At 37.6% G+C, this 14,097-nt stretch overlaps 1 protein-coding gene across 5 annotated transcripts in view; it reads left to right on the top strand.

Annotated features, from left to right (window-relative positions):
- The window catches only part of LOC124594786 (transmembrane channel-like protein 5), a 279,471-nt gene that overhangs the window by 212,866 nt on the left and 52,508 nt on the right, over positions 1-14,097 (top strand). For all 5 annotated transcript variants that reach the window (XM_047133199.1, XM_047133201.1, XM_047133200.1 and 2 more), the window contains exons 12-13: positions 4,611-4,720; positions 6,980-7,139. In XM_047133199.1, coding sequence (XP_046989155.1) covers positions 4,611-4,720; positions 6,980-7,139 — 270 coding nt within the window. The remainder of the gene's footprint in view (positions 1-4,610; positions 4,721-6,979; positions 7,140-14,097) is intronic.

The raw sequence follows: 14,097 nt of genomic DNA, 5'->3' as shown, positions 1-14,097 counted from the left end.
GTGTTGAAGCTGCATGGGCAGCTGTACCTGTACACACCGTCCAAGCTCTGTTTGACTCACTGCCTAGGCATATAAAAGTTGTTATTATGGCCAGAGGTGGTTGTTCTGGGTACTGATTTCTCAGGATCTATGCAACCAAATTGCGTGAAAATGTAATCACATGTCGGTTCTAGTATAATATATTTGTCCAATGGATACCTGTTTATCATCTGCATTTCTTCTTGGTGTAGCAATTTTAATGGCCAGTAGTGTATCAGCTCAGATAAGACTTCAGTTTGCAACCATACCATTTGTAGATTTTTGTTAGAAAAGGAATTGAGCACATCCTCAAACCACTGTTCTACCTAGGTTGTTATGATAAAGCTGAATGAAGGCAATGGCATTAAAATACAGATAACAATAGCTTTGTGTAATACTAATAATGACATAATACATGAAATCGTGGTAAAAGTATGTGGTCATGCTTTTTAGTATTTCAGTAATTATGTTAAAAATCATCACACATTCATTTATTTGCATCACCTAGTACATTTCATTGAAGCTGCCATCATCAGAATCCATGGTACATAGATACAGCAGAAAATCAGTATAAAGTATGATGTAGTTAAATGAAAATCATAAATAAAAAAAGTTATTGTAATGAACATAACAACTTAAATCAGCTTGACTAAAACAAAACATTAAAGAATCTAGGTTTCATGAGACAATTCTGCAATGAATAATTTGTATGTCCTGTTTGCACAGAACATAAATGCTAACTGATTTAGTTGTGTCTGAGCATGAGAAGAAAGGCCAAACATGTGCTGCATGGTGGTAAAATATAAAATTTGTCACATACAAAGGGCAGTTCAGGAATGTAAATGCTCGCTGTTATCAAACAAATTAGACAAAATGACTGTAAGCAGAACTGAAGAAAGAAAATGTATTTGGACAAATGCAATTGTGAAAAAAAGTACAGTTACAAAGTAGCCCATCAGAGAATATTACAAATTATCAAAAATAAACTCTTTAATGACTACATTTGTGAATGTGTATAGAGTCATTCCAGCTAGTGGCATCAGTCTGGCCTAACTGCTACATAGACTGAAGTACCAAATGCCGCTGGACCTTCTTGGACTCATGCCAGTGACGTAAGTCATTACAACATAGCTCAGCTCAGCAGTTCGAGCCAAAAGCCGTGGATGTTCGCTGGGTGGACACCTGACACTGTCACTGGACACTGAGACAAGAAACTGCACACCATTGAGGTTACTAGAACCAAATTTTTGATGACATGGCCCAAAGAAGCTCCTGTGTTAGGCTGGGAGCCAACCTCCAGGCATCATCAGCACCCTGCATTATCTTCAGGGAATGCCAGGATGTACAGCATGTGCTCATGTGGAGAACATCCAAAACACCAAAACAACAACCAAAACAGTGTCCAGAACAGCTTTGGGGTACATTCTGGGAACCCATGGAGTCAGAACTAGCGTTTCAAAATCTGGAGATTCCTATGCTCCATAAATGTGTCACATTGGCAACAGACTAACCTGCAGAAGACTACTTGCCACCCATCATGATGAAGAAAGGCTGGTAGGGGCTGGTTAAAAGGGGTGGAGGAGATGACTTTTGTTGCCACCTGACACTTCAGTGACATCAGAAGAGAAACCAGTGAACAGCTTCCACGAAATGTGTCGAGTATTTGGTTGCAGCAGCACCAAAATTGTTTTTATCCTTCATTGTCCACATACTAGTATCAATGAGCAGCTTCCAGCCATTGCCACTTTGTAACATTCAGAGATTTACTTGCTTATCATCATCCTAGTACTGTGTTTCGCTTGTGATATGGCCTGGAGACAATTTACAGATTGTTTGGGCACTACTTTGTTTCCTTGTTGTCAGACTTTTGCTCTGATCTTGGTGCTGAAAGGATTACAACCATGTTATCTGTGTTTATGGCATTAATAAAATTCATATTTTGCTTGATACAATACTAACCAGCCACAACATAGCACCCAGCTTTCCTGTAGTCACACATTACTACCGTGAATGGAAACATTTGAACCACACCTCCCTTCATTGTATTGGGTGCCTCTGATCATGCCTCAAAACACATAAATGCCATTTAAAATCCTCCCTACCCTTTCCAAGTGAAATTATGTTCTGTGTCCAACCTACAAAATTTTCTATAACAATGAAAACAATCAATTATTGATGAAATTATTTAATTGGATAGATGAAAAATCTGCTCACCAAGCAGTGGCCGAACACACACATAAGACTGTTGTGATTGGCAAGCTTTCCGAGCCAGTGGCTCCTTCTTGGGGCAGAAGGGTTGAATGGGAAGAAAGAAGGGCGAAGGAAAAGGAAAGGACTGGAGAGGTCTAGCAAAAAGGATACATTTTGGGAAAGTCATCCAGAACTGCTACCAATCACAACAGTCTTTTATGTGTGTTCTACAAAATTTTCTGATTCATCACGATACCATTCGCACTGTCGACCCCTTGCCACACAAGTAGAAGAAAGACTTGTCCAATACATCCATCCAACACATCCTATTGCGGTCTCACCAAAGGTACGAGGACGATTTGAAAAGTTCTCGGAACAGAATAGAAAAAAGTACTTACATCACTAAAACTTTTTTTTATTTAGTCTCCTTGTAGATTAATGCACTTGGTCTAATGATGCTCCAACCTCTGAGCAAATGGACGCGCATGTCACTGGCCTGCGCACAATCGAAGGAAACAGTCACTTTGAGCAAGTGATCTAACATAATGGTATCACTATATTTTCGAAACAGAAAGAACGAAGTTGGATCAGTATTGAATGTACCAGAGGTCATAAAGCACGACAGTGTCATCTAGGTCTTCAAGAGATGTGCGGGGAATCGGCATTGCTGCACAGAACAGTGACACGTTGGGTAAAAGCCTTCAACGAAGGTCGGCAAACTAAGGCAGACATGCATCGGGCAGGTTGTCCTAGCGTCTCTGAAGTAGTAGTGCATGCTGTTGCCATGTTCGTGGACAGTGGTCGATGCCATACGATTCGTGAGCTCGCCCACGAAGCCGGATTAGCGCATATGACTGTGCTTCACAATCTGAAGGAACTCCTGGGCACGCGAAAAATTGCATCACAACGGGTTCTGCATGACCTAATGGAAATGTTTCAGAGATTCGACAGGCAGTAGACAGCTCCATTCACAGCATCAACAGAACAGGCTCTGCTAGCGGTATACTATGCCTTCCACAGTGCTGGCAACGGGTTCTACACAACGCTGGTGACTACTATGAAGGACAGCAACAGGTGCAAACATGTAACACTTTTGTATCAGTTGTGAATAAATAGTTGCCACTATTTAAGTTTCAACCCTCGTAGTTATCAACTCTGGCTATCAATTATTTGTTTGAAGTCAATCTTCGTCCACCAAGAAAAATTTTCAGTTTTGGGAAGAGATGGAAGTCTGGCAGAGACATATCAGGTGAATAAGGCAAATGTGGCAACAATTCATACCTTAGTTTGTGTAATTTTGCCATGGCGATGACACACGTTTTCAATCCAGTGTCAAGAGTCGCGGCACCCATCTTGTGGATAATTTTTTCATTTCTAATGCTGTAGTAAAAATGTGATATACCCTTTCCGATGACATCTGGCAAGTGGGAGAAATTTCACTCACTTTCAATTGGCAGTTCTCCATGACCATTTTGTGCACTTTTGCAACGATTTCTGGAGTAGTGCCATCTCTTGGTCAACCACTGCGCACATCATCATATGAGCTGTTCCAACCAAATTTAAATTAATTTGTCCACTTGGCAACAGTTGAGTATGAATGAGCAGAGTCCCCCAGTGTATTCTGGAAATCAGCATGAATGTCCTTTTCTTTCATACCTTTCTTTACAAAGTTCTTAATAACTGCTTGTATCTGGATTTTTCCATCTTCGCAAATCATTACACGGGAACAACAACAGAGCCATGTCACCGCCACAGCTCTCTTCCAGGATCACTGATGTGTTTACAGGCAACAGTCCAATGAAAACATGTTGCACTAGTGTTGACCTATTGTGGTGATTCCGAGAACTTTTCAATCACTTTCGTTTTTGTGCCTTACCAGAGCCAAGTTGACATGTGGAAACAACCATGTGACACTGAAGTGAAACTACTGCAAGAAGTTTTATGTGGTCATGAAATTTAAACTATTGTTCTCTTATATCAATGCCAACCACCAAAGGACATATTCGATGACCTAGTCAGCAGAGCATGATGCTCAGCACGACATGATTAATGCTGTCAATCCTTCTCCATCTCCTCGCATACGTGCATACGCACTTTCCATATTCCACACCACCTGCTTCAGTAAGTTACACAGCTGTGAACTATCCCTCCTACATATCCTTTAGTTTTACCACTCTTCACGTTAGTAACAATAATGTAGAAAATTAGATTTTTAATTTTTGTTTGTTTTACGTTTCTAAAAAACAACTGTTGTGGTCCATCTTAAATCACCCATGTTATATTTTTTTTCCTTCTTGGTCTGAGAAACAGTCCAATATTCTGTTGCTAGAAACTAACTATCACATAAACCTCTATTTTTGCAGTAACCTAACTTGTCTAACACAATTATTTGTTTGTTTCAGTGCTGGGAGACATCTTTAGGACAGGAGCTTTATCGTCTTGTTATTTTGGACTTTTTCATTTCAACACTAGGAGGTTTCCTTATAGAATTCCTTCTTAAGAAAGTGGGCAGGTAAGTTCTTTCATAATGCAGTTGTTCGTCTTGCGTGTAAGTTTTAATTCACTTTTAAATTAACTGTAATATATGTATTATTTAATTCCTTACTTTAAATCCATATGCCTGAAGAGGAGATCTCAGTGACAGGACCCAGATAAAAATTTGCACTTACAGTTCACTCTATTCTTCTCTATGCAGAAGAACCCAAAAATTTATATTCGAGAGGGCCTTTGGAATATTGACCCTCTGTTATTCCAATATACACATTGTCCTTTGAGGGAAACAGATCACTTTGTTGGTGTATAGATCACAACTGAATAATTGGCATTAATCTCATAAGGACTACAATCACATTAACCTGAAAAAGTAGACAGTTGTAAATACTTGTAAATCATATATTGATTATCTTACAAATCCTCATTACTGTTGTCAGTAATCATAGTAACACCAAGCTGGTGTTGAAAGAGACTATAAAATTCAGAAGTCAAGACCTTGTAATCATCTGTTGTCAATTGATGTGGGTTTTTAGCTGCTTATAACATTTATTATGAGTGATTTGTTCACTGAATAATTGATAACTACTAATCTAAACATTGAAATAGACAAGAGTTAATAAAGTGCACAAAATAAAAGTAAAATTTAAATCTCAGTAAATGTTTCAATAATTAATCTGCTAATAGGAGGAAAAAAAACAGAAAAATTTTTAAGCAACTGGACAAAATGTTGATAGTTAGATACTGATAGAGTATGCAGAGATATTGTGTGTAGATACTGTTAAGAAGGAAAGTATGTTTCACTAAAAGGTTGGATGTGACCATAGTAAATAGTCTAGGAACTTGAATAAGATCTTATAAAAGGAAGGGAGAGGTTCAGAATTTGGTGGAGAGGAGTAGTGAGATAATGGAGATGTGACCATCAAATCCTCCTAGTAAAAATAGTGAGAGGCAAAGACAACAGTGAAAGAGAGAGAGCTTCTTTCTTTCGCCATGAGTGTCTTTTGGTGCTCTCCTTTTCAGCCTCAGTGACTTTAATCTCAGTAAAGAAAATTGGGCATATAATATGTATCTAGTTGTTACTTTTCGTCTTAAACAATGATATGTTAATTTCTTCTCCCTTTTTATGTTTGCTAACCTCCTGCCTCTTCAGTTTCCTTCAGTCTTATTAGTATGTGTTTCATCTTGTATTTGTTTTCTTTTCTCTTTCAATGCTGTCCCTATTCTCCAGTGTCACTTTCTATTTTTATACATTCTTCTTCTGGGTTTTATTTTTATTTTTGTGAGATTGCTTCTTATCATTCTCTAATTTTTTAACCACTGGTATGTTAATGGTCTGCATTTCATTCAGTATTGGAATGTAAGCTGTTACACTTGCTCTTATTTCTGACTTGGTTAATAATTGTAGGTGATGGAAAACATAATTGTGTAGCCAAGTGTGTTATCTGCTGGTCTGAAGATATGATCACTTTTACTGTGAGTATTTGTGTGTACCTTCAAGTTTTTGACCCTGTTGTCAGGAGCCCTGAGATGCAAATGAAAAACTACATTTTGTCAGATCATCCCTCCATCCATCCTCTTGATCAACAGAGAACTGTAATTTAAAATTATGGTAATTGTGTCGTGTGAAAGCCTTATGGCTACACAGTTACTGTATCTAATTTCAGGAGATTTTTTTTCCTCCTGAAACTTATTCTTTATTTTAAAAAAATCAAATACACACTTTAAACTAGAAAATCTTAAGGACTGCTGCAGAAATCCTAAACACCATAGCAGTAACCTGGATATCATTGGCTGTGTAAAGAAAAGAAAAGAAAAAACAAGAATTTGATATAATTACAAAACTCTCCTATTTCATGAGTAGTGACCTACAAACACATGCTTGATTATGGTCTCTCTTGGATTTTCTATTAATTTAAAATATTAAAATAATTTATATGAATTTTGACATTTTGTTGATAATGACACCTTAGTTGTGGAATGTATAGCTTATACAGGAGCACCACTGTATTCCTGATACCTAACACAGAAATACTGGCATTAATGAATAATAAGCATTCCTATCACTGATCACTGCAAAACTGAGTTTCATTGCCATTTCTGGTAGTGTAACATAAGAAAACATATTGTGTTTGATTTAAGGGTCTGACCCTTAGGTATGATCCATTTGATGTTTGTCATCAGTATTAGATAATTATAAATTCTAAATAAAATTTTACATTTGTGTTTTTCTAAATCAACTTGACAATTATCTGTTTTAAGAAATGTTATTCTTTTACAGGAGTTCGTGTATCAAAATTGCTCCACCAGAGTTTGACATTACACGAAACACCTTGAATCTCATATACAATGAGACTTTAGTTTTTGTAGGCTTTTTCTACAGCCCACTTCTTCCTCTTGTTGTAACAATAAAAATGTTTATTACATTCTACATTAAGAAAGTAAGTCACCTCTCCATTTTGACTTTGCTTGAAATAATATTAATTCTCTATTTTATTTTTGTGTTCTGAAATTATTAATAAATTGTATTTTTCTTGATTGCAGTTTTAATGTTTGTGATTACAAAGAGAAATTTATTAAACTGTTGAAATATTTCAGACAAATAAGATACATGTACTGTTCTAATGCATATTGCTGAGCTATATTTTTTGTTGGTTCTCATATTACTTTAAGATACATGTTCAGGTAAATGTTACTAAAAAATACTGGAAATTAGCAATTATGAGCACCCATAGTAGGGACAGCAGCCAACAGGTTAACCCATAATGTGTCTATAGGCATACCTTAGGGATGGAACTGGAAACCTTAGCATTTATGTATAAACACCAGTTCAGCAAATGTTTGTTACTTCAGTTAATAAAATTAGGTTTTATTACTGTAAGTCTCCCTTGTGCTGTGACAAGAATGCTGTCTTATGAATTTGTTGCGATGTTTCTTTGCTACATGTCAGCATACATACATCCATACTTTAAAACAACACTGATGTCATTGAAGTACACTACCCAGTGACAGTCACTAGCGGTTCAGTTTTGACACTGTCGAGTACTTTCAAGGCTGTTCCATTGATACTGCATTGTTAGTGTACTTGCGGATTCCATCTGGCTACTGTTAGATCCCCTTATGGGTTTCGGTTTGCTGAACCTTTGTGTTATACCCAAATCTTGTCATTTCCTGGCTTGTGTGGTTAGTGATAGTAGATTATGTGTACTGTGGAATACTACTTTGGGAGAGGAGTGAAGGAATTTTGGAAGGATATTCCTCATTTTGAGTGTGATGAAAGGTGAGGTTATGCTGTTTCAGTCCAAGGTGTATTGGATAACTGTGTGCGAGAGAATGGGTGGGAGGCTGGGGTTGGATTTGAAGTTGGAGTAGGCTCCTTACTAGCTGATTAGTGCATGTATTTGTTGGAGAATTAGGAGCATACGTGAATATGACTTATGAGATTTGTTTGGGGTCCAGGTTTGGAGATTGTGCTGGCTGTGAATGCATTAATAAAACTTTCTGCCTACTAGGAAAGGGATTGATCATTACAGCAGATTGTCCTTGGATGGCTGGATGATACATTAGAGAATTTTTAACATGGAACAGATGACAGCTATTGAAATAGAGATACTGTTGGTGTGCTTTATATGGATGAAAGTTTTTACAGAGCCGCTGGAAATTTGTTGGTCAGCATCCAGGAAGGCAGAATGCTGAACTGAGCAGGGCAGTATGAAATGGACAGAGAAAAGGTTTTAAAGCTGTGACTGGTAGAAGATAGTGTGTCTTGACACTCGGTCCAGTTCACAAAGATATCATCAATGAACCTGAACCAGAGAAAGTGTCTTGCATTCTGGGTCGACTAACAAAGTTTCGTTAAATATTTTAAGTCTTGATCACAGTAAAAAATAAAATTACAGTTTGCTGATTACTAGTTTCAGTTGATTAATAATCGTCTTCAGATCTATGAAAATGAACAGAAAATTGGTTTTCAGTCAATGTAAAAACTTAACAATCTCTAAGACAAAAGTGTTAAAACATTAAGATAGTTAAAAATTTACCATACTTGCTAAGGAATCTGCACGTAAGTACTAAGTGTTACAAACCTATAGTAAAAAGTTGGTCAAAAAAGCATGACTTATGTGCAAGCTGCTCAAATCCACTATGGTTTGCCAGTAATGCCTGACAGGTGGCACACAAGTATGCAGAGTGACAATTTTAGGAAACCAATAGAAGTAATTATTAGCATCAAGATATAATTTATTAAAAAAAAAAAAAAGCACAAAGATGTACATGAAAATGGCAATCACAATATAAATATAAAATCCACAATAGCTGTGTCAATAGTACATAAGAAAAATATTAATTATCAGATGGTAGCTATTAAAACAAAGATTAAAACCAAGAAATGTAATATCTGTATTTCAAATTATATTAATACTGATCAGAAGAATGTTTTAATCTAATATTAAATTGTTGTCAACACTTCGGAGATGATGACATAGCTCTAATATTGCGTGGGTCATACTCCAAAGGAGGAGCAATGTAGGACCTACACCTGTTGTTTCTCAGCTTCATAAATGTATTACTACATTTGTCTTATGTCAAAAAAAAAAAAAAAAAAAAAAAAAACAAACGCATATGATAGCACCTGTCGCTCATATTGGTGGGGCAGGAAAGGAATACAAGGAAAACTGTCTGTTACTTGCTTTGGAGCATTCACGTTCTCCTTGCTGCCACACGCTGTGCCTCACAGGGTAACACGCAGTGTAGAGGGCATCAGTTATTGTCTGCTACACACACTGTGCTTATTTTCAAGATGGCCTTCCAGTACCGTACTGTGAAACAGTTCTAATTCCCACAAGCTGAAAAAAAGATGAACTTTTTTACAGAACAAGGTAGACCTGTGGATTTCAATTCAGTTTGTTTGGGTGTAGCATTTGAATTATGTGCATGCATGACATGAGTGAAGAAGAAAGCGGCAGGCAAGCATGTTGCCTGTGACCACTGGCTGAGGGCATCTTCTGCTCTGTCAAAAGCTGTGATAGCCGCTGACCGCATGGTCACCAAGAAGTCTGTCCACATGCTCTTTGACAAAGCACACTGGACCTGGTAGTGACATGAGCAAGCTTTTGACGGTTGTGAAGTATTAAAGTATTGCTCACATTTGTGCACATGCAGCACAAACCTTGCTGTTCACATGAGCACAAGATGTCACTGGAAAGAGAGTGTCTATACAATTCCAATGATATACAGATATGTCCAGGGAATTGAGTCTGTGGAGAGATACAGTGCCAAGTAGATTAGATTCAATATTATTCAGTAAATAATGTATAACTTCAAAACTATTTATCGCAACAAGAAATTGAGCTCACATATTGTACCACATATCGATGGAGTTACCTTCATATTTTATAACTTTATTATTTATTCTGTTGACGACATTCGATTGGACATTTAATTTAATAAACATCTCTTTTGATTGAAAACAAGACACACATTTAGCAGGGCAATTCTCCATGTTGGCAGACATTAATGTACACCATCCAACTATTTGGATTTTAAGGTTTATAATTTTTATTTTTTATAGTTAAATTTGAATAGTTCTGCCCATAAGTTGAAACTGAATAGAAATGCGTAAAATCTGGCTATGGAATGGAAAGATGAGCCAATTTACAACTAAAATAAAGTACTGTTGATGTTTGTATGATAATTGTTAAAGGTACATGGGTTACATAAACTACTTTCAGCATTGTAAATTCAAAGTTGTAAATGCTTAAAGTTAATTTGCGAGCAAACTATGGCTTCTACAGTTTATTGTAGGATATGAATCTTGGGTAGAGTTTCAACATTCAGCCTATGGCACATTCATATTTCTGTTTAAATTAATGGATAATCATCATCATCATCTTGGACAGTTTCCAGCCACTGGCTGGGTCTGTCGGGAACACAAGCCTCTCCATCGTGTTGTCTTTCCACCATTCCCCCTCTTCCACCTTCGTCCAGTTCTCTCCTCTTCTCATCACACATTCCTTCACTCCCTTCACCCATCTATCTTTTGGTCTTCCTCTGGGCCTCTTCCCCTCCAGTTGCAGATCAAACATCCTCTTTGGAATTCTTCCCTCATCCATTCTCTTCATGTGTCCATACCACTGCAGTCTTGATTTTTCTATCCTGTCCTGTACTGGTTCCTCCTTTAGTCTTTCCCTCACATACTCATTTCGCAATCTGTCTCGTCTTGTTTCACTCAACCTGCTCCTCTGGAACTTCATTTCACTAGCCTGTATTCTACTTTTGTCGCTTTTGTGCATTACCCATGTCTCACTTCCGTATGCCAATATGGGGACAAAGTAGGCTCGGTATATAATTCCCTTGGATTTCTGTGGCACCTCCTTGCTCCAAATAAGCCCCCTAATGCATTTGTAGAACTGCCCTGCTTTTCTGCACCTTTCATTTATTTCCATCGCGTTTCCCCCCTTACTTTCAATCATGCTTCCCAGGTACTTGAAGTTCTCTACCACTTGTAGTTTTTCCCCTCCACAAGTTATATCCACATTTGGTCTATTCTTCTTCCTTGTTGTGACAATTATTTCACTTTTCTTTGCAGAGAAATGCATTCCATATTGTGCTGCCGTTGCCTCCCATACATCTAACTGCTCTTGCACCTCCTTCTCGCAATTTCCCCATAACATCAGGTCATCGGCAAAAAGCACTGCTTTCATTTTATGATCTCCAATTGCATCTGATACTTGCTGTAGGATTTCATCCATAACAATAATAAACAATAAAGGCGAAAGTGCACTTCCCTGTCGCAGCCCATTTTCCAGCTTGAACCATGCAGTACGTTCCCTCCCCACTTTCGCACAACTCTCACTTCCCTCACACATTTTTCTGACTTTTCGTGTTATCTCTTCATCTATCCCTTTTGCGTTCAGCACATGCCAGAGCTTGTCCCTATAGATACTGTCATACGCCTTCTCAATATCTAAAAAGGCCATGATTAAGTCCTTCCCGTACTCGTAGTGCCTTTCCTGCAGTTGCCTTACCGCAAATATGAGGTCCGTTGTTGATCTTCCCGGTCTGAAACCATACTGCTCCTCTTGCAGTCTACTTTCAATACTGCTGCTTATTCTCTTCTCCAGGATCTTTTCATAGATTTTTCCACAGTGGCATAGCAGGGTGATTCCTCTGTAGTTCTCACATCTCCTTTTATCCCCTTTCTTGAAGATCGGGACTATAATTCCTTTCTTCCAATCCTCAGGAATTCTGTTCTCCTTCCACACCACCCTCAGCACTCTGTATAGCCACTGGGTTCCTACTTCTCCTGCTGCTCGTATCATATCCACTGTTACTTCGTCCCAACCTGGTGCCTTGCCCCCTTTCATCCTCTTTATGGCTTCTTCCACTTCATTCCAAGTTAGATCATCAGTTTCCCCACTATTATAATCTTCTGCTGCCTTAGGCTCTCCATCGCTGTTAGTTACCCGCTTGGCGGCATTCAACAGATCTTCAAAGTACTCCTTCCAAATCTTTTTGAGCTCATGCATTTCCTCCACAACTCTTCCATTATTATTAATGGATAATAAGTTGTGTAAAAGATTGGTGATCTCATTAGATCATTATGTGATGTCAATGCATGCCCTTTACTAGCTTAGGGTGCCGTAATCATGAAGTTCATGAACCAAACCTTTATAAGGATGGCAGCCATATTGCTCAAGGTCTGTCCAAGTTAGACTGTTTTGGAGGTGGTTGAAAGTTTATGGATGCTAACTTGGTCACACCTGTTTCGGTGATAGAAATATTTTGGCATGACTTCAATGGTACTTAGAATTACTGTTGGAACTCTGATTATTTTTCAGTTTGTGTTCAGAAGGACTTGGGATTTTTGTGAGAAACTGTTTAGATCTCTGATTTTGACCATGTAGTGCGAATTTAATGGGCAATAAATATTTTATTGAAACTTAAATGTCTGTGGTTGGTACATGTTGTTTAGTTAGGGGAACACATGTTCTGAACCTAACAGTTGTTTGAGTTCTGGATAGTTCATCAGTAATTGTTCTATAAAATTAGTCATTTAATTTAAAGTGACGTTCGTTGGAAGGTAATCTGTTCCTAGATTAATGTTAGAGAGACACATCACATACAGAGGTACAGTTCGCAGCTTTTGTTTTGTAGATGAGGCCATTTGCTGTTTGTGAAGTGGAAAGTGGCTAGGAATGTATTTCTTTTGATGAGAAAACACAAAATGACTGCATCCAATGTCAATGTCTGAACAAAATTAGGAATGATAGGGAAGATGAATCCTGCCTGTATTCTGGACTGCAATAAAAACAAGGTTGGTGAGGATCGCAGTGACCAGCTAATGGGCTGCTATCCTTTTGAGAGGGTGCTAATAAAGTGGTGGAAGAAAGTTTTTTTTAATATTTTCATGATTATGATTGTAAATTCCTATGTTTTCTATAAAAAGTCAAGGCCTACTAACAGATATCTTGTTGAATTTGTTACCAAATTGGCTACAGCATTGGTGAACAATGGAGGTCTTGTTGGATCACCTTCTGCTCAAAACCGTTCACCTATAAAGAGTCTCAGTGGAAGACATCTTAAATCAATTCTAGCTACAGAAGTACTATAATGGCCTCAGAGGAAATGTAAGATATTTGTAGAACAAATCAAGATAAGATCGTAAAAAGTGGCAAGAGAACATACCAGTTGCTTTCGTGAAAACTGTTACATAGAATATTGTTTACCAAAATGCTTCAGAATTTTTCATACTAAGGAAATTATAGCAAAGTAATTTTCAACAAAAACGTACATTTTCAAACTGCTTCATTTTTAGTAGCAATAACGTGGAATTCTATCTGCATTTGGTAAACAAAAAACTTTTTTCCCTTGTTGTGAATGCAACATGTTTTCATTTTGGTATGAAAAACATGGTTGCCAATGTAAATCTATGCTTCTTCACACCATTTCGTAGAATAAAGACCCTGCTTTCACATGCAGTAAACTGACTTATGTTCTGTGCAGTAGAAACCACTTTATAAAATTCAGAAAAATAAAGAGAAAGTTCAGTATCAGCCAGTTGAACTCCACACAAGCTGTTTGCTAAAGGAGATACATCAACACTGGCTCCCATAGTTTACACTTATCATCCATTCCTAAAAGCATCTCATTTTTCAGTGAGGCCAAGTGAAGAGTATTTTTCTCCAGATATAGAAAACCTGAGGAATTATGAACCCTACTTGTAGTGAATTACAGGCATTTCGCGCATTAGACACTAAGTTCCCTTCGTACTGCACATTGTTCTTCTTCTCCATGTGATCTAATTTACTGCCGAAGACCACTGAAGTACTGGAAACAGTCACAGTTTTACCAGAACCTTGTTTTTTTTATAAAGATTTCCTACAGTTTTTCACTCTTGAA

Source organism: Schistocerca americana, chromosome 2, assembly GCF_021461395.2.
Source record: "Schistocerca americana isolate TAMUIC-IGC-003095 chromosome 2, iqSchAmer2.1, whole genome shotgun sequence".
In the NCBI taxonomy this organism is placed as follows: domain Eukaryota; kingdom Metazoa; phylum Arthropoda; class Insecta; order Orthoptera; family Acrididae; genus Schistocerca; species Schistocerca americana.
Note: the sequence above shows the minus strand (reverse complement) of the source record. Positions and strands in the feature narration are given on the sequence as shown.